The 25,913-nt window shown below is 41.4% G+C and overlaps 1 protein-coding gene across 3 annotated transcripts in view; it reads left to right on the forward strand.

Annotated features, from left to right (window-relative positions):
- agpat3 (1-acylglycerol-3-phosphate O-acyltransferase 3) overlaps nucleotides 1-25,913 on the forward strand; it is a 135,038-nt gene that overhangs the window by 86,834 nt on the left and 22,291 nt on the right. For all 3 annotated transcript variants that reach the window (XM_008107455.2, XM_062975161.1, XM_062975162.1), the window contains one exon: nucleotides 21,122-21,348. In XM_008107455.2, the coding sequence (XP_008105662.1) occupies nucleotides 21,171-21,348 (178 nt within the window). In that variant the 5' untranslated portion in view covers nucleotides 21,122-21,170. The remainder of the gene's footprint in view (nucleotides 1-21,121; nucleotides 21,349-25,913) is intronic.

Below are 25,913 nucleotides of genomic sequence, written 5' to 3' on the forward strand. Positions count from 1 at the left end.
TCCTCATTCAATCGGACAATCTAGTAGCAGTATTCTACATCAACAAACAGGGTGGTACGGGTTCGAGGAAACTGATGCTCCTCTCCTCTCGTCTCTGGATTTGGTGCATAGCCCACGGCGTACAGATCTCTGCAATCCACCTACCGGGCGCCCAAAACGGCTTAGCGGATGCCCTCAGCAGGATGACTTCTTCCTCTCACGAATGGAAGCTCAATCCCGAGGTCCTCGACGGTCTGTTCCGCCTCTGGGGGCGCCCTACTCTGGATCTCTTCGCGTCTCCCCACAACGCTCAGCTACCCCGCTACGGAGCGAGGCTCCCCCCGAACTCTTTCCCCGGCTGCCTAGGGGATGCCTTTCTTCTGGACTGGTCGGCGGAGATGCTTTATCTTTTTCCACCGATTCCCCTCATACCGAAAGTTCTCGAAAAACTTCTCTCGATCTCGGTCACGGCGATTCTCATAGCTCCGGCCTGGCCCCGCCAACCGTGGTATCCAGCCCTTCTTCGCCTCTCCAGAGGATCGTTTCACCCTCTGCCTCTCTCGCCGCACCTTCTCTCACGGGAGGACGGCAAAATTCTTCACCCGGACCTTTCTTCCCTTCATCTCACTGCATGGAGGATTCTTACCTAGCCTCTCTTCCGCAGAATCTGCAAGACGTCCTGCGGGCAGCCCATAAGCCGTCTACTACCAAGGCTTATTCCTACAAACTCTCTCGCTTTCATGCCTTCCTTCGATCCCGTAACGTCGACACCTTCCCGACCTCGGTATCGGTGGTCCTCGACTTCCTCATGACTCTCGTCGAGAAGAAACTTTCTCTTGCCTCTATAAAAGCTTATCTCGCAGCTCTTTCCTGGTCTTTTCAGCGCCACGGCCAGCCATCTCTTTTTTCTCACCACCTGATCAAAACCTTTCTCCGGGGCTACAATAACATCTGCCCGCCGTCGCTACCACCTACGCCGGGCTGGAGCCTCGAACTTGTACTTTCTCAACTGTCTTCTGCTCCCTTCGAACCGCTTGCCTCGACCGATCTACGCCTGCTCTCCTGGAAGTTGGCCTTTCTGGTGGCGATCACGTCGGCACGACGGCCATCCGAGCTCGCTGCCCTCAGAGTCGACGAGCCTTATCTTCGTTTCCACCATGACCGCGCTGTTCTTCGCCCGGACATTACCTTTCTTCCTAAGGTGGTGTCAGCCTTCCACCTCAACCAGGACATTGTCTTACCAGCTTTCTTCTCTAACCCCTCCTCTCCTCTCGAGCAAAAACTGCACCTTCTCGACGTTCGGAGAGCACTTCTTTTCTACAGGGACCGTACTAAGGACATTCGTAAGTCACAAAGACTCTTTGTCGCCTATGCCCAGGACAAGTTGGGTAATCCCATCTCTTCCCAAAGACTGTCCCACTGGATCGCTCAGGCCATTGAGTTGGCCTATGAACTAGCCAAGCGACCTCCCCCTCCTTCCATCCGCCCGAGGTCGACTAGGGGCCTCTCGGCGTCGACCGCCTTCCTTAGGGGTATTCCGCTTGACTCCATATGTAAAGCGGCTATCTGGTCAAACCCTCTCACGTTTGTCTCTCACTACAGGCTGGACAGTAAGGCCCTTAAAGACTCGGCCTTTGCAAGATCAGTACTCTCATCTTGCCTCTCCTGACTCTCAGACGTTTTTTCTCTTCATATTCACCCACGGGTGACTCTCTATACCTCTCCTTCAAGTTGGACGGGGTTTTTTCCCCATACCTGCCTCTAGGGATATGTTTTTTTCCCATGATTGTATTGAGCAGTTGCTCTGTTGCTTTGTACCGCCTCGTTGGCCCTGGCGGATATGCCAAAGACCAAGATGTGTTTGTCCCTCTCCCCCTGGGAGAGCGTTTATATGCACTACGCAATTGTGTATTTTTCTCTATCATGTTTATTGAAAAATTCCTTCCATGTTATGTTCTTCTTCTATGATGCTCATGTTGCATTGCACTGGTCCTTTCGGACAATTTATTGCACTGGTCCCTTGGGACGGTTATTTTTTCTATGTCCTAATAAACATGTGTTTGGACATTCACTGATTGTCGAGTTTGCCTTGTCCCACCATCCGGGACCTTAGCGTGTTAGTCTCCATTAGTGTGCATTCACAGAGTACACGAAGAAAAAGGACAGGTTGCTCACCTGTAACCATGTTTCTTCGAGTGTACTCTGTGAATTCACACAAACCCGCCCTTCCTTCCCCTCTGGCAAACCTCTCCCTTTCTCGTTGCCTTGGCGGCGTAGGAACTGGAGAGCGGGCGCCTGGGGCTGCCTTATATGCCCCTTGGGAAGGGGGGCGTGGTTACCGCCAAAATTTGAACTTCAGCTTGGAAGAGTTTCCGTCGGAACCTGCGCAGGCGCAGCTTCTCCATTAGTGTGAATTCACAGAGTACACTCGAAGAAACATGGTTACAGGTGAGCAACCTGTCCATAGCTTTGACTTCAAAATTATTCTGCTATGATGAATGTTTTGCAGCTAAGAGAAATCTTTTATATTTTAAAGAATATAGCTTTATCGAGATTGTTACAGCGTTGTAGTTTAATAACGAGTATATTTCTAATACTTGTCATTTCTGGTTTTGAAGTTTCTGTGTACTGCAGTAATTTTGTGTGGGGCAGAAGAGGTTTGCTCCTTAGAATATTGGAATTTGTAGGCAGGCTCATTAATTAATTGCATTTGATATTTTAGAAGCTTTTGAGGCCTGACTCATATTGGACCATAAATCTTGGTTCAATGACTGTATTTCCTGAAGATCTTCCCACTCCTTATTTCTGCAGCAAAGAAAGTGAAACACAATGGACTAAACCCTTTTCAAAAAAATTGTAATTGATTCCATGTCTTTTCATGTGGAGTTTTTCTTGTTACTGCCACTCTGTGTTGTTGCTCTCTTCAAGGGCTTCCGTGTGCTTTCTGTTATGCCAGCGGGGTGATGTGCATTGTAGTCCAAAATGTCTAGAGTACACCACATTGGGAAAAAGTGACTTGTGTGTCTTCAGTCTCTAAGCCAAAGGCCAGGTCCAATGCTGAGTTTCTTTGTTCGTATAGTTTCAATTCATTTCCATTTGTGCAAATCGGCTTATTGGTTGAGCCCTAAAATGTTTTTCTGCATTACCATTAATAGATGAGAGAGCACTGAAGGGAGAATGCATTGTCTCGTTTTACATCTTGCACAGCAACTCACAGAAACATGCAACATGCACTGCAAAAGCTTTGAAGCAATACTCGGGGAAACTAGCTTGAAAATGAGAATAGGCTTAAAAAATAACATTCTAATTATTTTATTTGGAAGAGACCTTTTGGGGACTATCCAGTCCAACCCCCTGCCAAGAAGCAGGGAAATCGTATTCAAAGCACCTCTGACAGATGGGCTATCCAGCCTCTGCTTAAAAGCCTCCAAAGAACAAGCCTCCACCACACGCCAAGGCAAAGGATTGCACTGCTGAACAGCTGTTACAGTGAGGAAGTTCTTCCTAATGTTCAGGTGTAATCTCCTTTCCTGTAGTGCCGAGTCCCAGTCTCCAGGGAAGCAGAAAACAAGCTTGCTCCCTCCTCCCTGTGACTTCCCCTCACAAATTTATACAAGGCCATCATGTCTCCTCTCAATATAAGCTAAACATGCCCAGCTCTTGAAGCCGCTCCCCAAAGAGCTTGTTCTCCAGGTCCTTGATCATTCTAGTCACCCTCCTCTGGACATATTCCAGCTTGCCAACATATCCCTTCAATTGCAGCGCCCAGAATTGGACACAGTGTGATTCCAGGTATGGTCTGACCAAGGCAGAATAGAGGGGTAGCATGAGTTTCCTGGATCTAGACACTAGATTTATGCAGGCCAAAATTCCATTGGCTTTTTTAGCTGCTGCATTACATTGTAGGCTCATGTTTAACTTGTTGTCCACAAGGACTCCCAAGATACTTTTCACATGTACTGCTGTTGAGCCAGGTGTCCCCCATTCTGTAACTTTGCATTTCATTTTTTTTTTTGCCTAAGTGGAGTATTTTGCATTTGTCCCTGTTGAACTTAATTTTGTTAGTTTTGGCCCATCTCTACTTTGTTAAGATCGTTTTGGATTCTGCTTTTTTCTTCTGGAGTATTAGCCATCCCTCTCACTTTGGTTGGTGATCATGCCTTCTAACCCCTTCATCTAAATCATTAATAAAGATGTTAAACAGAACCGGGTCCAGGACAGAATTCTGTTTATGGCACTCCATTCGTTGCTTCTTTCCAGGATGAAGAGGAAGCATTGGTGAGCACCCTTTGGGTTCATTTACTTAACCAATTACAGATCCACCTAACCATAGCTTTTCCTAGCCCACATTTGACAAGTTTGTTTGCCAGAAGGTCATGGGGGTCCTTGTCAAAGGCCTTACTGAAATCCAGATACACCACATCCACCTCATTCCTTGCATCCACGCAGCTTGTAATTCTATTGAAAAAAGAGAGCAGATTAGTCTGTCATGACTTGTTTTTGATAAATCCATGTTGACTATTAGCAATGACCGCATTCCTTTCTAAGTGTTTGCAGACCACTTCCTTAATGATCTTTTCCAGAATCTTGCCTGGTATTTTCAAAATTATTTTTGGAAAGGTTATTTTATTTTTTAAAAATGATAATGAAAAAGATGTGTACATCATCAGAAAGGTTAAGCATGATATGAATAACTGAAAACACTTAAGATGTTTTTAACGATGAAAGGCTGAAATATAGCTGTTATTAGAGAATAACACATAGAATAAATGAGATATAGCTTGGCCCATTTCAAGGTGCAGGTTATCACCTGTAAAGCTCTAAACGGTTCGGGACCTGCCTATCTTCGTGACTGCGTCGTCCCCTATGAACCCACGTGATCTCTGAGATCCTCCGGGGAGGCCCTCCTTTCGCTTCCATCTTCCTCACAACTGCATTTGGTGGGGACGAGAGAGAGGGCCTTCTCGGCTGTGGCCCCCCCGACTCTGGAACTCCCTCCCCAGGGAGATTAGGTTAGCTCCCTCTCTATCCTTCAGGAAACAACCGAAGACTTGGATGTTTCAGCAGGCCTTCGGTGAGACAGTCATTAACGAATCAGCCCCAGATGTTTTTTAATAATCTATCCTGTATTTATTGTGTCCTTACCATTTATATGTTTTAAATGCATTTTTTATTCTTGTATTGTTGTTTTAATTGACTGGTTTTAACTGTTATAATACTCTTGTTTCATATTGTATTATTGTTTTATCTTTTTATATTGAGATTTGTATTATGTTGCTGTTTATTTTGTCTTTATATTGTTCAGGCCTCTGCCCCATGTAAGCCACCCTGAGTCCCCGCAGGGAGATCGTGGCGGGGTATAAATAAAGTTTTGTCATTATTATTATTATTATTATTATTATTATTATTATTATTATTATTGGTGTAACGAAAGGACAGTCTCCCACCTATGTTGATATGCTTTGGGTACTTGTGCTTGAATTCTAAATTCACCTTTGTGAATTGGGCTTTAGGAAATTATATCAGAAATGGTATGTGTATAGAGCAGAACCGGAAACCAGAAGACCTCTGGACCAAAACCAAGAACTTTGTCAATGAAGAATGGAAAAATACACCATTTGTTGTAAATAAGAAAGAAAAAACGTCTTTAGATGTTAGATGAAACTGTGCAAAAGCTGATACCAGGTGAGAAGCAAAAGTAAAAGATAATAGAAAAGGCGTCAAAATACCAGACACAGGCATTCAGTGACTTATGCATCGGGACACAATTCAGAGAAACTGAAGATACTAACAACAAAAAGGTAGACCTAAAGACTTTCCCCACAAAACTTGAGAAATCAAAAGGAAATGTAAATCAATGAGGATATCATTCCTCACCACAAGATTTTGCCTTTCTCAGAAGATAAACCAGATGTACCACAGCAAAGCCAAACTGATATCCAGTTCTACTGCAGTTCAGCAAGAAGAAGAACTGGAAGAAAAACTCTCCAGTACTTGATAGAGTTAAAGGTTCTCCCTTACTGATGCAGCAAAAGATCATATACACATAACTGTGATATGGTCTCTGTTCCATACTATCTGGAATATGGATATTGGCTGAGTTGGCTGTCTTTATAAGTAGGCAGTTCACCTCTTGACCTGACCTATTGTAAGTACTGGATTTATGCTATTTACTTACTCGGCTACCTCAACTGTGTGGACTCTGTTTTGATTTACATCTTTACCCTGGACAATTTGTTATCAGATACCACTTATTTCTGTGCCTTCTGAACTTTGGACACTCTGAATTCTGGTTCACCATTGAGAGCGGGAGAGTAGAGATACTACAAGCAATGAGGGAATGAAGTATATACAGTAAAAATGCAAATATAATAGAAGCAATGCATATTTTAAAAGATGATAGATTCATTTGAGGAAAATGCTTTTGTCAACAACCCACAATTTTAGAGAAAAAAAGTGGAAGCTGCTCTCAAAGTATTTGGGAGAAATAAATTACCAGGAACAGATGACATACCAATAGAGCTGTTTTAAGCTAAACAGACAGAATCCATTCAAATTCTAACTAAAATCTGATAACAAATATAGTACACAATACAGTGGCCCACGGATTGGCAATACTCAATATGCACTCCAAGAAAGGGGATGCAGGAACCTCAGTAACCATCAGACTCTTCCATGCAAGCAAAGAGATGTTGAGAGATTTACAAGAATTTTACCATTTATAGGTCAAGAAATGCCAGATATCCAGGCTGGGTTCAGAAGAGGAAAAGAGAGGAGGGATCATATTGCAAAAGTATGTACTGAATAATAGAGCAGACCAAAGAATTTCAGAAAACTAACCTACATTTTGTAGTTTATAGCAAAGCTTTTGATTGTGCAGATTATTAAAAACCAGGGATTACTTTGTAATAAATGTGACTGCTATAACATTTGATTAACCTATTTATTTATTTATTTATTTCCAATATTTCTACCCCGCCCTTCTCCCCGAGGGGACTCAGGGCGGCTTACACAACTGGTAGGATCACTACCAGTACATCATAATACAATAAAATAAGAATAAAACAGTTAAAATAATTAAATAACATAATAAAATACAATATATAAGATTTAAAACAATGCAACACCAAATATATATACCAATCATCCATCAGACCTTGTGCAAAAGCCTTAATCCGATCCATGTCAATGCTAACTGAGTTCATTCATTAAACGCTTGCGCGCATAGCCAGGTCTTCAGCTTCTTCCTGAACCCCAAAAGGGATGGAGCCTGCCGGATGTCACTGGGGAGGGAGTTCCACAGCCGAGGGGCCGCCACCGAGAAGGCCCTGTCTCTCGTCCCCACCAGCCGTGCTTGTGAGGCCGGTGGGATCGAGAGCAGGGCCTCCCCGGATGATCTTAAGGTTCTCGTGGGCTCATAGGAGGAGATGCGTTCGGACAGGTAAATTGGACCAGAACCGTTTAGGGCTTTGTAGGTCAAAACCAGCACTTTGAATTGGGCTCGGTAGCATATTGGCAGCCAGTGGAGCTGGCTTAGCAGGGGGGTAGTACGCTCCCTGTAAGCCGCCCCAGTTATTAATCTGGCTGCCGCCCGTTGTACTAGCTGGAGCTTCCGGGCCGTCTTCAAAGGCAGCCCCACGTAGAGCGCGTTGCAGTAATCCAAACGAGCTGTAACCAGAGCGTGGACCACCGTGGCCAAGTCAGACCTCCCAAGGAACGGGCGCAGCTGGCGCACAAGGCGGAGTTGTGCGAAGGCTCTCCCGGCCACCGCTGAAACCTGAGGCTCCAGGCTCAGCGATGAGTCCAAGAGAACCCCCAGACTGCGAACCTGTGTCTTCAGGGGGAGTGCGACCCCGTCCAACACAGGCTGTAACCCTATTCCCCGTTCAGCCCTGCGACTGACCAGAAGGACCTCTGTCTTGTCTGGATTCAGTTTCAATTTGTTAGCCCTCATCCAGTCCGACACAGCGGCCAGACACCGGTTCAGGACCTGGACAGCCTCCTTAGTGACAGGTGGGAAGGAGTGACAGAGCTGGACATCATCTGCGTACAGATGACACCGGACCCCGAAACTCCGAATGATCTCTCCCAACGGCTTCATGTAGATGTTAAACAACATGGGAGACAGTACAGAACCCTGCGGGACCCCACAAGTCAACGGTTGTGGGGCCGAGCAGGCGTCCCCCAATGACACCATCTGGGACCGACCCTCCAGGAATGAGTGGAGCCACTGCAGAACAGTACCTCCAAGTCCCATTCCTGCGAGGCGTCCCAGAAGGATACCGTGATCGACGGTATCGAAGGCCGCTGAGAGGTCCAGCAGAACCAGCAGGGACACACTCCCCCTGTCCAGTTCCCGGCGTAGATCATCGACTAAGGCGACCAAGGCTGTCTCGGTGCCATGCCCCGGCCTGAAGCCAGACTGCGCCGGATCCAGAAAATCAGTGTCAACCAAGAATGCCTGGAGTTGCGCAGCCACCACACGTTCCAGGACCTTGCCCAAAAAGGGGAGATTGGAAATAGGCCGATAGCTGTCCAATTGAGTGGGATCTAGTGATGGCTTCTTCAACAGCGGTTTGATCACAGCCAATTTAAGGCTCGCTGGAACAATGCCTTCCCGAAGGGAGGCATTCACCACCACCTTCACCCACTCGGCCAATCCCCCTCTGGCTTCTCTCACCAGCCAGGATGGGCAGGGGTCTAGGATGCATGTGGTAGCCTTTGCCTCTCCAAGCACCTTGTCCACATCCTCGAGCTCAACCAATTGAAATGAATCCATCAAAATAGGACAAGCAGGAGCTCGTGTTACATCCTCGGAAGCTAACACATATTAGGTTAATTAATATGTCTATAATTACCATAACATTTTATCAATGTATATTTTAGGGTTGATTGATTTTACTGTGGTATTGTTTTATGTATTGATGATGTGATACTGATGTATCTGTATTTATTGCACTGTATGTATTGTTACATTACGAGTGCTTTCTAAGCTGCTCTGAGTCCCTTTTGGGAGATGGTGGCGGAGTAGAAATAAAGTTTATTATTATTATTATTATTATTATTATTATTATTATTATTATTATATCCTGTACTCAGGACAAAGTCACCTTGAGGACAGAATATGGAGAAACAGAATGATGTCCAGTTGTCAGGGAATCAGGCATTCCTGCCTTTTATTACCCGTTTAATTTATACACTGAATACAGTATATCATATGGAAAGCTAGATTAGACTCAGAAAGAGACATGAAAATTGAAAGATGAAGCAGCAACAGTTGAAGATTTACAGATGATACTGTACTAGTAGTCTTGGAATGAATGTGGACTTCATCAGATGGTCTTCGGGCTCTGTTTCCATGTGCTTGGGAAATGGAGCCCCACAGAGGCCACCAGATGACATAAGGCACTCCATGGTGCTCCATTTCCTAAGTGCATGGAAATGGACCCCGAATACCTCAATCAGAGTTGCGTGTCGGAAAGACTGGGTAAAGTGGAAGAAAGATGGGGAGGGGGGACAGTGAAAGGACGTGGGATGGATGGCCATACCAGAAGACGGAAAGCCAGGAAGGAACGGGGTATGACGTTTCCCTCTGCTTTCCCCCGCTTTCTCCCTAATCGTCTTATGAAACTATTAAGAAAGGTAAAAAAAAAAAAAAGTGGCACACAGTTACAGTTGAAATTCCAAAAATAAAAAAATGGCCAGAAAAATGTTTACATAACTTTAAAGTAGTTGTTGGATGCAGTAAACGTTACAAATTTTCTATACCTTGGTTTAGTCATTAATTAAAATGGAAGTTGTAGTCAAGAGAGAAATGCTGTATCTTGGAATGGCAGGAAGTGCATAAAATCCTCAAGTAAGATGATATATCATTCCATCCTAAAATCAAAATCATCCTGATCATAGTGTTTCTGATTTCTATGTAGGTTGTTTAGAAAGCTGATAGGAAGAAAATAAACATATTTCAGATGTGGTACTGCGAGAGAGATTTACAGGTAATTGAAGTGCCAAAAAGATAAATAACTGGAAGTGATTGAATCAAGGCTATAGTGTCCCAGCAAGCCAGAATGACTGGACTGAGGCTAGCATTTTCAACATATCATGAGAAGACATGACTCATTGGGAATGTTGATAAGGCTGCATAAATTGAAGGCAGTAGGAAGAAAGGAAGACCACAACACATGTGAATTGACAAGAAGAAAGAGGATGCTCACAGTAAAGGAGGAGAAGACTATTTGGAGAGAAGAACATGGTTCTGTGACACTAAGTGCCACCAAAGAATTTTCTGTAAATCAGCACATGAGGCGATTCAGTGTTGTAGTCAGAATACATCAGGGTAAATAACAATGTCCCCCTATATATTTGGGCCTAAGCTGCCCATCCCCGATTTCAAGAGCTCATTAAAATGTAGTGAGTGATTTCTAATATCAGTAGGAGAAAGAGTTCTGTTTTTGAACTGCAATTGTATGTATTCCTAACTTTGGTGGATCACAACTAAATGATCTGATCCTTGGGGGAAATGAATGCAAAACTACATTGAAACAAATAAAGATTGCATAAGAAAATCATGGTGGTATTATTTATTTCATGTGAAATTGATCAGAGATAAGAGACTACATAAATGTGATCTTTTTCTCTCCTGTATGATAATATCTGCTTAATTGCAGGTCCTATCACCATTCATATGGTTTTGGAGAAGAGATACCAGTTTTTCTACAGTGGCTCAACTTGACAAATGTCTTTATCTTTATGACTAAATTTTGCAGGAAATAGAAATGCTTTCAGTTATGTTATATTTGGGTGATGTAATGGCTTCAGGTAGGAGAGAAAAGAATGGGATAGGGTAATTTTGTATATTACTTTATTCATAATAAATACTGTAGTTTCTTTACAAAACCAGTAGTAGAAATAGTACAAGGTCTTACAAATCTAGACTTGATTAAGTGGCTGCTCCTTCTTGTTTTTAAGCTCTATTTAAGCAGCACATACATTAAATATGTGCATGTATTTCAGCCACAATTATCTACAAGTACTGTATCTGTTACTAAACTGCAAGGTCAGCAGATAAACTTGTTTCTCTACTGAGGATGCTTTTCAGGAGCGATCTAGAGCCCATCTACAGAAACATTTTTCAAAGACCTGGCTTAAAAGACATTGAAGTACATTTTGTACTCATGTGGGTGTTTGGGAGTTTGCATATATCAGTTGAAACATATTTGTAGGTGGCAGTCGTGATATTTTAAAAAGATGTCTGCACAAGATATTATTAGTAGGTAGGGAGAAATCCTGTTAAAGCTTAGACACACATTAAGATGGAACCAACCCATCTCATTATCAATAAATACTCTTAAGCATACTGTGAAGTGCAGTAAATGCTTTTCAACACTGATAGGGAATGCTTTTCGTTTATTTCAGAAATAAATAATGGTTGTCAGTTTCTTGTAAATTGTATGATTTAAATTGCAGCAACATCACATTAGTCAGTGACATTTTTTAAAATGAATGAAAGTGTCAGTTTTAGCCTTACCTGTCTAGCTGTTATTCCAATGATGTACCTGTAACTGTTTGACCCTGGTAGGTCTAAATGCTCACCAGCATGTATTGCTCAATAATTGGTAGCTGTAGTCCTATACTTAAGTCTGGTTCTGGCCTGGGAAGAATTCAACTACGTAGGAAAAGAAGCCTTTAATACTGAAGAGCAGAGACATCACACTGGCAACGAAGGTCCGCATAGTGAAAGCAATGGTATTCCCCATAGTAACCTATGGCTGCGAGAGCTGGACCATAAGGAAGGCTGAGCGAAGGAAGATAGACGCTTTTGAACTTTGGTGCTGGAGGAAAATCCTGAGAGTGCCTTGGACCATAAGAAGATCCAATCAGTCCATCCTCCAGGAAAAAATGCCCGACTGCTCACTGGAGGGAAGGATATTAGAGGCAAAGTTAAAGTATTTTGGCCACATCATGAGAAGACGGGAAAGCTTGGAGAAGATCATGATGCTAGGGAAAATGGAAGGAAAAAGGAAGAGAGGCCGACCAAGGGCGAGATGGATGGACGGTATCCTTGAAGTGACTGGCTCGATCTTGAAGGAGTTGGGGGCAGTGACAGCCGACAGGGAGCTCTGGCGTGGACTGGTCCATGAGGTCACGAAGAGTCGAAAACGACTGAACAAGTAAAGAAGAAGAAGAAGAAAAGAAGCCTTTAATAGAACTTGGATCAAGAGCTTAGATGACCCCCATTGTGTTGATGGGGAATTCTGTGTGTTCTTTTTAGTGGATCCATTGTCAGCTGAATGCTCCCTTAAGTCTCAGGTTCCTCAGACTGAAATTTAATACGAGCTTAGGACAATATCAAGCTTACAAATTCTAGAGCGGACCCATCTTTTATCATTGAAACTGGATTCCTCAGTACCTGTGAGTTGAAGTCAATATTACCTTTGTATTTATTTATATCACACATGCTTTAGGGAGAATTAACATTCATCAATCCACTATTGCTCATTAATCTGGAGCTATCAACTACTTTTGTTTGGATTGCTCCTATAAGTAGCTTTGCTTCTTTCCCTCTTGTGTTGATCCATATTGCTAATGCCTGTGTGACAGTATTTGTGTGCCGGATGAGAGACTCCCCCTGAGCACACAGAAGACTGGGCAACTTGGAAGGCGCCGAACAGACTGCGCTCTGGCACTACGAGATGCAGAGCAAACCTTAAGAAATGGGGCTACAAAGTGGAGTCTGCAACATGCGACTGTGGAGAAGAGCAAATCTCAGACCACCTACTGCAATGTATTTTGAGCCCTGCTACATGCACAATAGAGGACCTTCTAACAGCAACACCAGAGACACTCCAAGTGGCCAGCTACTGGGCAAAAAACATTTGGTATTAATGCCAGGTTTTTTTTCTTTAAAAAATCTCTATGTTTGCAAATCCATTACAACTTGTACCCTCGGTTCACTTCTGACATGAGAAATAAATAAAGAAGTATTTGTGTGGTTACATGGACAGGAAAGGCAGTTCTATTCTTTTAAACCTGCATCTCAGCACTTAAATCACTGCCCTTGTTTTAAGTACTTTGAACTACCTCCTGTGAATTTGGAAGCAAGACTATGAAAGTGTATTTGGAAGGAGACAAAAAATGGCTGGTCCTTTAAGAAAGTAAATTGAGTCTTTGTGGAAAAGATGACTAAAATACTGTTTTTGCCCATTTACATTGCTTCACAAGAATTTCAAAATTAAAGAATGTAAAGATAAATTTCTTATTAAAAACACACTGTACTTGAAAGAGAAAGGTAGCACACCATCCAAAGGTATCACCTGTTAGGTAAAGGTAAAGGTTTTCCCCTGACTATAAGTCTAGTCACGTCCGACCCTGGGGTTGGTGCTCATCTCTATTTCTAAGCCGAAGAGCCGGCGTTGTCCGTAGACACCTCCAAGGTCATGTGGCCGGCATGACTGCATGGAGTGCTGTTACCTTCCCCTGGAACGGCTAGTTTGGTAGAAGCTGGGGCTAACAGCAGGAGCTCATGCTGTTGGTATATACTAAATATGTTTGACACCATAGGTAAAGTGGTTTCATTCAGTTAACTCCAGTAGAATCTGCTGTAACTTGGGATGAGCAGTGTACATGTTGAGCATCTCTTATCTGGAATTCTGAAATCCAAAATACTCCCAAAAATCCCAAATTGACAACAGGTTTATTTTTCCCCATCTTTGTGCACATACATACAAATTGGTGTTCAGCATAGTTCTATAGGAACATTTGTTGACTAGTCATAACTTTAGGTGTAATTTGCCTTTTTTAACTTGTTTTAGTAAAAACAAATTAAACAACAAAAATTGGCATTTAAAATGTCTTTCACTGGAGTTGTTCAAGAGGTACACAAAGTTAATGGATGAAGTCCAAAACTATTGTAATCTTCATTTTAACCCCATTAGAAAAAAAATTAAGTCTAGTGGCTTGAATGACATGCATGGATTTGTGCAGCACAACAGTCAAATATTTTACAGTAAATCATACATTTCCAAGCACCTGTTTAGCCACTGTTTTTATCTTAGTTTCTCCAAATGATTCTGATATTGTGTAGCAATTTGCATTATGAACTGTTCCTTTATTACTGTGTTTCTTTCTTATCCCTGGTTTAATAATGAATAAAATCACTAATTTAATTAAATTATTAGATAATAAAATAAGCTGATAAACTCGTTTATTTGTAAATTTTCCAAGCATACATATTTGTATAAGCTGTAGAATAGCCATTAGCGTAGTTAACAGCAGAGATTACAAGCAATGTTGATTCCTGTAGCATTTCAGGAATGCTTGTTTTGGGTTGTAATGTGTACCAAATACACCTAAAATTGGCAAGGCAAAATAAAGGGATCAAAGTTAAAGGTTCATTTGACAGAACCCCCATCTATACCGGCCACACATCTAGGTCTTTTCTACACCCTCTTTTCCACATCCTCTTTTCCTTGACTGCCCTAAATCTATACCATCCTGCCCCAACTCCTTCTTCAACACTCAGACCTGTAGATTATATCAATTCCTCTATAATTTCCTCTTAACATTGCACAGCCTATTGCCACAGGTTCCACTTAAAAAACCTCTTATGGAGATCGTTTAAAAATATTAAGAATAAAATAATCTTTAAGTTGCATAACTTGTCCAAGATCTATAGAGTATCTGGTACATTCTGCTTCTGTACTTGCATGTATTATAGCTGCAGCAGTATGCAGTACGACCCCAAAATCTTCTGGGATATATTAATGGACTATTTATTTATTTATCATGTCAGAAGCGAACTGAGGGTACAGTTATAATGTGTTTGAAAACACAGAGTTAAAAACTTGGCATTATACTAAATGTCCTTTGACCAGTAGCTGGCCTCTTGGAGTGCCTCTGGCGTTGCTATTAGAAGGTCCCCCATTGTGCATGTGGCAGGGCTCAGACTGCATTGTAATAGGTGGTCTGTGGTTTGCCCTTCTCCACGCTTACATGTCATGAATTCCACTTTGTGGCCCCATTTCTTAAGGTTGGCTCTGCATCTCGTGGTGCCAGAGCGCAGTCTGTTCAGCGCCTTTCAAGTATCCCAGTCTTCTGTGTGCCCAGGAGGAAGTCTCTCATTCAGTATCAGCCATGGGTTGTGGTTCCGGGTTTTAGCCTGCTGCTTTTGGATTCTCACTTGCTGAGGTGTTCCTGCGAGTATCTCTGTAGATATTTGGAAACTATTTCTAGATTTAAGGCGTTGGCATACTGGCTGATATCCGGATAAATTAATGGGTTGTTTAGATATATGAAACAATGGAAATAGCAAACCCTATTATTGTCAGTAGAGTGAACAACGCAAGTACTGAGATAAGAGGTTATATAGTTTGTATAGCAGGCCCTAATAAGGCTTGATCTACACTGTTGTTCTGCTATATAATACAGTTTCAAAACATGGATTAACTGCATTGAACTTGATTATATGTCATATAACCCAGTTCAAAGCAATTAATCCTCATTCTGAAACTACATTATATGGCAGTGTAAATCCAGCCCACGAGAAACCGAGGATTAGTGAAACCGCCTGCATCAGTTCTGTGGATAGAGAGGTTGTACTATATATGACAAGTACCAATTTGATTTAGAAAGCTAAGCATGGTCAGCCCTGGGTAATACTTGAAGGGAAGACTGCAAATTAATGCCAGGTGTTGTAGGAGCCTGGGTGGAGATGGCAAAACCACAGCCTTGCCTATGCAATTTATGGGGTTATTGCAAGTAGACAGGCAACTTGAAGGCATGCACACGGACACAAACACACACACACAGTAATGGGCAGTGTAGTGGAAAAATAAATGTCCAGAGATTACATCTTAATACATGACTGCAAAAAAATTAACCTATTAGGCTTTCTTCATGATATGATTTATGATTCATGATATGATTTAAGTATTATTGACATTAAATAGAATATTTCTTGCTAACAGCGAAAACCAATTGCGCTCTGAGAAAGCAGTGGTACTGCAGAGATAAATTCATTTTCAAAATGCCAGATATATTTTGGCAATTATCCACTTAAAATCATGTGAGGAAATAACTAATTATGCTAGGCTCCTGGGGCCTGGCCAAAGGCTTGACTGTCTCAAACAAATTGGATGGTTAGTTTTTTTGCAATGTATCTTGTCTACATATGTGAAAAGTGATAATTAAATTACTAACATTGAAGTGATGTGGGTTTCCAGTTGTTTTTGTATTGGTTGTACACAAAGTAATAATTGTTCACATGTAGATAGAGTCCTTATTTCATGTGGAATTTTGGTAATTTTTACAGTGATTAAGACAAATTGTACTCTGATATACAAATTCTCTGGAATATATTCTATTCGGTACTTAGTTTTTTATTAAGTAATATGCTAATAAACATGCAACAGAAATTGTCCGAGCTAAGATTAGCAGAAATACTTTTCATTTTGTGGCTTTTTCTCCTCTTTTTAGTTATACTGTGTTTGTTATGTTTTAAGATTTTAAATGAATGCCAAAGTGCTACCTATCCTGTTCTTTTTCTTTACTTTTTTGTGTTGTGTTTTATGTTATGGGTTTCTTAGGTTTTGATATTCTATAACCATACATTGTACATTAACATTACTTATTTAGGCAATCCCTTGTTGTCTGAGTATGATGGCCTTCCAAGTAGTGTCTTGGTGGTGGACACGTAGGTGATTGTAGAGCCCTATTCTTGACCTGCATGTTCTTCCACAGTGAAGACATCGGTTTCCAGGTGGAGGGTTGGCTTGACACGCCTTCTTCTTGGCATGTTTCTCCCTTTCTCCCTCCATTTGTACCTCTTCAAATTCCACAGCACTGTTGGTAACAGCTGACCTCCAGCTAGAGTGCTCAAAGGCCAGGGCTTCCCATTTCTTGTTGTCTATGCTAGAGTTTTTAAGGTTAAGCCCATCTTTAAATCTCTTTTCCTGTCCACCAGCATTCCGTTTTCCATCCTTGAGTTGGGAATATAGTAACTACTTTGGTAGACAGTGATCGGGCATTTGGAAAACATGTCCAGTCCAGCGGAGTTGATGGCATAGTAGCATCGCTTCAGTGCTGGTGGTCTTTGCTTCTTCCAGCACACTGACATTTGTCTGCCTGTCTTCCCAAGAGATTTGCAGGATTTTTTGGAGACAACGCTGATGGAATAATTCCAGGAATTGAGTGTGACGTCTGTAGACAGTCCACATTTTGCAGGCGTATAACAGGGTTGGGAGGACAATAGCTTTATAAACAAGCACCTTGGTATCCCTAAGGATGTCCCAATCCTCAAACACTCTGCTTCATTTAGAAAAAGGCTGCACTCGCAGAGCTCAAGCAGTGTTGTATTTCAGTGTCAATGTTGACTTTTATGGAGAGGTGGCTGCCAAGGTAGTGGAAATGGTCGACATTTTCTAACGTTACACCATTAAGCTGTATTTCTGGCATTGCAGAGGGATTGGCTGGTGCCTGCTGGAAGAGCACTTTGGTATTCTCAATGTTCAATGAGAGGCTGAGCTTCTTATATGCTTCTGCATTAAAATAATGTGATGATGGTCATCACCATGAGATAACTTCACCTGAATTGGAAGACACAGTGCAATCCATGCTATATTCCTCTGAAACAAGATCAGTTCAGTGGAGTTTCCTGATGAATGACTGTTCTAGTTTTTCAGTCACAGATTCAAATCTTGTATAAATTGCAGAAAGCAGGAGGATCTTTTGAAGTTATCATACAAAATAGTGTTTGCCTTTGTTCCTGCGTGAATGAAAGTCCTGTCAGATAGGCATGGCATGTCATCTTGTAGCAAAATGGGGACGAACTATGACTTGGATGCTAAGCGCACTCAAGGAAGTTCATGGAAGGGTTGTACTTGCTTCTTTCATCTTCCTCTTCCTCTCCTCCATTCCACTTTGTTTCAGACACACATGCATTTCCTTCTATGAACCTCCTTGTCTATGGGGCCAAGACATTGCTGTTTTATCTTAGTTGTCTCCTATCCCTGTCCCCAAAGACCTGGTTCTGAAATCAGTAAAAGCCCTGCTGAGTAGTTTTGTGGTGTGAAAAGCAAAGAAATGAATTCCCTGTCATCAAAAGGAAGCAACTGATGAGTAGGAGTTGGAGTCATTTTGCCTTTAAACTAGAAAACTGATGTTTTGTAGTGGGAACACTTAGCACTTAAACAGTGGCAGGATCTGAGTGGTTGGAAAATATGTTTCAGAACCTAGCAGTTTAATGTAAGAGAAGATTAATAATCTCTTATTTGTCCCTCTGGCTTTAGTGCTTTGAGTCTTGAGTCTGGCTTTTAATCCCTATGTATTCAATTCAGTTAGTGTTGGGTTAGGAGTGCCACCTATTTTTTTCTCTCTGAAAACTTCCTCATTTTTAAAACTTTGACACCGTTTAGGTTTTTTAGTTACCCCTGCATGCTGGAAAATGTGACCTAAATATCTTAAAGGTTCCAATGATGTCTACACATACATTTCAAACATTTACACACCTCAAGCACCTGTGTGGCCAAGGGTGATGTAGACATTTGCTCCGGTACCTTCTTTTCTCTCCCTCAAATGCTACATCCATTAAACTTGCCTGCCACTGTCTGCAGCTCAACTGAAGCCTTATTAGGAGAGCAGGGTGTTCAGGTGCTGCGGTTCAGTTTTAATATTTGCCCAACCTGCAGAAGAAGGAAAGTTAAATAAGAAGATACATAGAGCTTAAGCTGCAGTTATGGATAACAGGCAAGTTTATGTGACACCTGACTGTGTGGTATGTGACAGTCTGGCCAGTAGCACATCGGACTGTAGGAGAAGGAGATGACAACTGAATGCTTCATTAAGAAAAATCTGCACAAAAATTAGATGACATGAAAGGATGCTTTAGAGAAAAACCCTTGTTTCTTGATATCTAAATAAAGGCACTTGCTTTCATTTATGTCAAGGAACATTCAATCATATAAGCTCCCCAGCCGCAATGTAAAGTGGCATGGTTCCTTTGTCAGAACTTAGGGTATATTTGCCCTACTGTTTATATTAGATTTGCATCATCATAACTGTTACAGCTCCATCCTAAGGAATTTTAGGTTTACAGTTTGTCTGATGCATTTAGAATTGATTCTATCTTACAGATCTTTAGTCTGCTTCCCCGAACTACAGATCCTAGGATTCCTTAAGATGGAGTCATTGCAAAGAAGTGTGAAATTGATATAACTGTAGTGCAGATATGTCTTTGAGACAGTCTATGATCTTCTTTTGATTCAGAATGGAACTGCCTTTGCAGAATAAGCCCCTGTGCTGTCTTTAAAAAATTAAATTAATCAATAATTTTTCAGAACTACAATAGAGTCTAATTTATCAAACATAAACAGGCCAGCAGAAGGTTGGATAAGCAAAAATTTTGGATAATAAGGAGGGATTAAGGAAAAGCCTATTAAACGTCAAATTACGTTATGATTTTACAAATTAAGCACCAAAAACATCATGTTTTACAACAAATCGACAGAAAAAAGCAGTTCAATACAAGGTAACGTTATGTAGTAATTACTGTATTTATGAATTTAACACCAAAACATTACAATATATTGAAAACATTGACTAAAAAAATTGGCTACCAACAAATTGACTACAAATAAAGATAGAATTGCATAAAATGAACTTACAGACAACATTGTCGGAAATTAAATCCGTAAAAAGTTCAATCCTTGCTGCCTAGAGAAACAGCTGTGGATCGGGGCGGGGGGCAAACTGTGTTAGATAATCCAGAACATTGGATAAGTGAAACTCTACTGTACTTCAACAAGCCCTTCCCTCCGCAATCATTCATTCATGCAGCTCTAGCTGTCCTGCACTTTTTCCAGCCTCCCACCACCATCTTGACCAGACAAGTTTTGGTTTTATCAGCTGTTTACTTTTTAATGTGTTGATGAATTTGCCAATTAGCAAAAAGATCCTGATTTGGGAATAAAGTGTCTTGAGATGATTTTCTCATGTGTATGCCTTCATATTAAACTAATTCCCTTCCGAAAAAGCAATTTGTTTTATTTGTGTTCCTTACACCCTCTAGTGGCGCCTACTATTAATGAGAGAAAAAAATGAGTAAAGTGGGAAGTGGAAGACATTAATAGTAAAAACAAATTTTCAGAAAGTTAACTCAGTAGTACCCATGGCACATACTTTAAAACATGAAAAATACCAAAAAGAAAATGTTAATTTTTTTTTTACCATTCAACAAAAAGGATGGAAAATTCCCAGGGTGGGAGGGGGGGTATCTGGAGAAAAGCTGTTCCTTCTTCAGATTCTTAAATTGCTGTAAATGAGCAGTCTTTCATCCAACTTCTCTGAAATGTTGGTCCCTGGACCCGTGAGAACATAACAACCCCCTGCCTACTCCCTGGCAGCTATCTACACATGTTTTGCAGTAATACCACTCTATGACTGTTAACTATGGTCCACAGTAAGGAAGCATTCTTATGGGAAGAGACTCACGTTGGCCTATGGCCTCTCCGTTGTGCATTGTTCCTACTAGCAGTTTTTCTTAAACTTTTCTTAGAGGTGTGCTGGCCTTTTTATTGGCCAAATGCTAGGTGTCTTTTCCACTTCCACTCCTTTTTTCCTGGGCCATGAGCCAATCATGTGTGCGTTAACACTTTTCAAAACATTTCTCTTTAAAAAAAAAAAAAGGCTGACGTTTACTTGTGAAAGCAAGAGACTTAATTCTTCTGTTCAAAATCATGCAAAATTGAGATTTTATCTCCTGCCTTCAGAAACCAAGGCTTTAGGAAAAGCAATTTACTTTTGTGAAAGAACTGCAAATAACAGGGGAATTGGGCTATACTCATGAATATCAAGTGTTGTCTTACTATTGCTTGAAAAGGACTTTGTGATATACTGCTAAAGCATTCTTGACTTATAACCAGAAGAACCCTGAAGTGACTTGTCCTGCTGGCAAAAATCTCTTTTATGGGTCCTGTGCTGCTTCTTGCAAAACCACAACAGCAGTAGAAACAACATCTGGTTCTGCTCTTCATCCTCCTTCGCCCTCCTCTTCCTGCCTCCTTGACATCTCCTATCCTTACTTGTTCTAGAATAGATTATGGCTATCTCATTTGTTAAGTGTTACTCTTTTTCCCTCTTCTTTCTGTAGGACGGTGATTCTGAGTGAAGGACCTTGCAAGCGTAACTAAGTGGTTATCATGGGCTTAATTGCGTTTCTGAAGACCCAGTTTATAGTTCACCTCCTGATTGGGTTTGTCTTTGTCGTGAGTGGGTTCATCATTAACTTCATCCAGCTATGCACGCTAATCCTCTGGCCTATAAACAAGCAGTTTTATCGACGAGTAAACTGCCGCCTTTCCTACTCATTGTGGAGCCGTAAGTATGCTTTGATTTCTGTACGCTAACTAGGAATGTCTTTTCTTTAGGTTGGAGTTTTTAAGAAACCGGGGAGTATGACTTTGAGAGCAATGGACCTGTAAGAATGTATGTGCATATACAGATAATAGGACAGTGGGAGCAGTTAGAGGGCAAGCTAATAGTGCAGGAGTGTCAAATTCATTTTAATCGAGAACCACATTAGCCTTGTGGTTGCCTTCAAAGAGCCATTGAATCAATGGATGGAGGATCTTTGGATACAGAGAGCTAAGTGTAATTTTGTTTTACATAGTGGTCAATGCTGTTTAGTGTTTACCCAATTTAGGTTCCCAGATGCTACTGAATGACACCTCCTTTCACTTTTGATTATCCACCATGCAGATTGAGGATAATAGAAAGTGGAACCCAGAAGCACTTATTTATTATTTATTTATTTCCAGCATTTATACCCCGCCCTTCTCACCCGGGGGCGGGGGGGGGGGGGACGAGACTCAGGGCAACTTACAACAGTTGGCAACATTTAATGCCAAGAACATAATAATAAACAAAAACAGTACATATAATCAATTAAAACTATAAAAATACATCATTAAAATACATTATAACAATTAAAACATATGTAAATTAGATCCATTTGTCTAAAAACCTCATGCTTCAGCCTTCAATCGGACCATGTCGACATTATTGTATTACTCATTAAAAGCTTGTGCACACAGCCATGTTTTCACAGCCTTTCTGAAACCCAGAAGGGTTGGGGCTTGTCAGATATTTGTGGGGAGGCTGTTCCACAGCCGGGGAGCCACCACCGAGAAGGCCCTGTCCCTTGTTCCCACCAGCCGCGCCTGCGAGGCAGGTGGGACCGAGAGCAGGGCCTCTCCAGATGATCTTAGGGATCTAGCTGGCTCATATGAGGAGATACATTCGGATAAGTAAATTGGGCCAGAACCATTACGGCACTTACGGCTCTGTGGTTGGGGAAAGGTTAAAGACATTTTAAAGTCAGACATCATATCCACATGCCTTGTATCTAAATTCAAACCCCACGTTCCTGACCAAACCGAACAAACCTCAGCCTCCCAGGTGTTATTGTATAACAACTCCCATTAATTTTAGTCACGATGCCTAATGATGGGGGAGCATCTGGAAGGCCACATAAAATAATATTGTGGGTCAGATTCAATCTGTGGACCTTAGGTTTGACACATGTCTAGAGATCATTCTGCCACAGAGAACTTCAATATGTACCATCTCTTCTCCTTTTCCCTAGTCCAGTGGCTCTCAGTCTGTTTTGGCCAGATGTTTTGGCCTTCAACTCCCAGAAATCCTAACAGTTGGTAAACTGGCTGGGGTTTCTAGGAGTTGTAGGCCAAAACACCTGGGACCCACAAGTTGAGAACCACTGCCTTAGTCTAAAGAAAGAAGAAAGTGAAAAAGCCGGGCTGCAGTTAAACATCAAGAAAACCAAGATCATGGCAACCAGACCGATTGACAACTGGCAAATAGAAGGAGAAAACTTGGAGGCAGTGACAGACTTTATATTTCTAGGTGCGAAGATCACTGCAGATGCAGACTGTAGCCAGGAAATCGGAAGACGTCTACTTCTTGGGAGGAGAGCAATGGCCAACCTCGATAAAATAATGAAAAGCAGAGACATTACACTGGCAACAAAGATCCGCATAGTGAAAGCAATGGTATTCCCCATAGTAACCTATGGCTGCGAGAGCTGGACCATGAGGAAGGCTGAGCGAAGGAAGATAGACACTTTTGAACTTTGGTGCTGGAGGAAAATCCTGAGAGTGCCTTGGACCGCAAGAAGATCCAAGCAGTCCATCCTCCAGGAAATGGCCAACTGCTCACTGGAGGGAAGGATACTAGAGGCAAAGATGAAGTATTTTGGCCACATAATGAGAAGACAGGAAAGCTTGGAGAAGATCATGATGCTAGGGAAAATGGAAGGAAAAAGGTAGAGAGGCCGACCAAGGGCGAGATGGATGGACGGTATCCTTGAAGTGACTGGGTTGACCTTGAAGGAGCTGGGGGCAGCAACGGGCGACAGGGAGCTCTAGCGTGGACTGGTCCATGAGATCACGAAGAGTCAAAACAACTGAACGAATAAAGAAGAAGAAGCCTTAGTCTATGTGCCTACAAGTATAGTCTTAGCACACAAGACTTTTATGGTCACTCTTTGGCCACACAGCTGGGGTTTTTTGGTCCATCTCTCCTATTAGCCCACTCATGTGACAAGAGACTTCAGAGTGGATGAGAGTAAGACAGTTTCTTCAAACAGGAGATTGGGAAGTGGTGGATGTATGCAAGAACCACTCAGTTATTTCTCCTTCAGCCAGTGCCTCTCACAGCTGTTCCAGAACTTCCCTCCCTTTCAGCATTATGGAGGCACTTGTCTTTACAACTAGCATAGGTACTTCCCTTCTGTAGGTACTTGAAATAAGAACATTAAGAAGAGCCTTATTGGATTAGACCAAAGTCCATCTGGTCCAACAGTCTGTTTGCACAGTAACCATCCAGATGCCAGTGGAAAGCATACAAGCAAGGCATATTAGGAGCAGTACCCCATGCTCCAGTTTCTCAGCAACTGATACCAGAAAAAATAAATAGCCATTCAGAGCTTTCCATAAATTTACTTAATCCCGTTTTAAAAGTATATACTTTGGCAACCATTACATTTGCTCTTTTGGATTAAACCTGTCTTTACTAGGGGGTGTGGGTGGGTTGCCTGAATTTTTGATATAACTTTTTCATCGTAGGGGAAGGCTTGAATTTTAGTTACCCCTTTCTGCACTTTTTCTTGCTCTATAACATTTTTACAGTTAAAATGTATTTATTTCAGTAACTCCACCTTCTATCTCGTCTTTGTGAGGGATTGTTATTTTATTTTAGCACGGACAGTATAATTTATACTATTCTAGCACAAACAGTATAATTCATAACCAAAGTAACAAATTTTAGTTAAAAAAGAAAAAATGAGACAAATAAAGGGGAATAAAAATTAAAAAAAGTGAGCTACATTTGCAATTTACAGCTTTGCTATCCCTATTTATTTATGTTTTCAAATGCCTTCCTTAGTGGTTGTGTTTCATTTGGTTTGCTTCTCAGTCTTCAGCTTTTGCTGCTTCCAAAAATCTTTCAGTTTTTTTTGTCTTCTGCATCTGCTCCCTGAAATACCAGAATAACTAACTGTTCTAGTATTTACTTGATTTCTTGCTGTCTTGCAAACTTACACAAGATGTTAATTTGAAGCAAAACCTTAAAATATATATTAAAATTATGTTCCATTTATTCCCTTGTATTATTTATGCAGAACCTGCCATAAGGCACAAATTTGAGAGAGGTAGCCATGACAATGTGTGAACAGCAAGCACATGCACAAAATATTCTTTTAGATCAGCTCGCTTTTAAAATGCCACAAGACATTTGGTTCTTTATCTGAAAAATACTAAGGAGCTAACAGGCGCAATAAATAATCCCTTTTCTACTTCTCACGCACCAAACCATTGCTGAATTGCTATCTTGTATGTGGCTATCTCTCTCCAGGAACAAATCTCCCTTCCCTTGATCCATACCTCTGGCCCTTCTCTCTGAAAGCCCGGCGGACAAGAAGAGGGCCTGGGTATTTGCTTTATGCTGCTTTTTCCCCTGGCAAGAGTTGCCTTAAAGGTTCTTGTCCTCAGTGACCTTATATTGAAAAGTGCTGAACTGGCAGCTTCTGTCAGTGGCATGAACATGGTGTGTGTGTGTGTGTGTGTACTATTTTTGTCTTTGCACCTATGAAAGCGTATTGGGAAATTACTAAGGCTGAACTCCATGTGAACAGTCAGTAGTCTTTGGGTATATTCAAGCCCTCTTGCTCAAAGTGCGACCTACCGTGTTTCCCTGAAAATAAGGCAGTGTCTTTATATTAATTTTTGCTCCCAAAGATATACTAGGTCTTATTTTCAGGGTGTGTCTTATTTTTCCATGAAGAAGAATTCACATTTATTGTTGAACAAAAAAAAAGAACATTTATTATATACTGTACAGTAGTTGTCATCACAAACCAACATAACCGGACAAACTGTGAATCCTATTAAGAATTTCTTGTTACTACCATTACAGTAGAGTCTCACTTATCCAACATAAACGGGCCAGCAGAATGTTGGATAAGTGAATATGTTGGATAATAAGGAGGGATTAAGGAAAAGCCTATTAAACATCAAATTAGGTTATGATTTTACAAATTAAGCACAAAAACATCATGTTATACAACAAATTTGACAGAAAAAGTAGTTCAATATGCAGTAATGCTATGTAGTAATTACTGTATTTACAAATTTAGCACCAAAATATTATGGTGTTTTGAAAACATTGACTACAAAAATGCGTTGGATAATCCAGAACGTTGGATAAACGAGTGTTGGATAAGTGAGACTCTACTGTATTTCCATGTACAACTGGTATGTACATTTACCAATTCTGTATGCTCTGGTGTTCTGATTGGCAGGCGCCGGGCATGCTTCCAAACAAAAACCTTGCTAGGTCTTACTTTCGGGGAAGGTCTTATATTTAGC

This window comes from Anolis carolinensis, chromosome 3 (genome assembly GCF_035594765.1).
Source record: "Anolis carolinensis isolate JA03-04 chromosome 3, rAnoCar3.1.pri, whole genome shotgun sequence".
Taxonomy (NCBI): domain Eukaryota; kingdom Metazoa; phylum Chordata; class Lepidosauria; order Squamata; family Dactyloidae; genus Anolis; species Anolis carolinensis.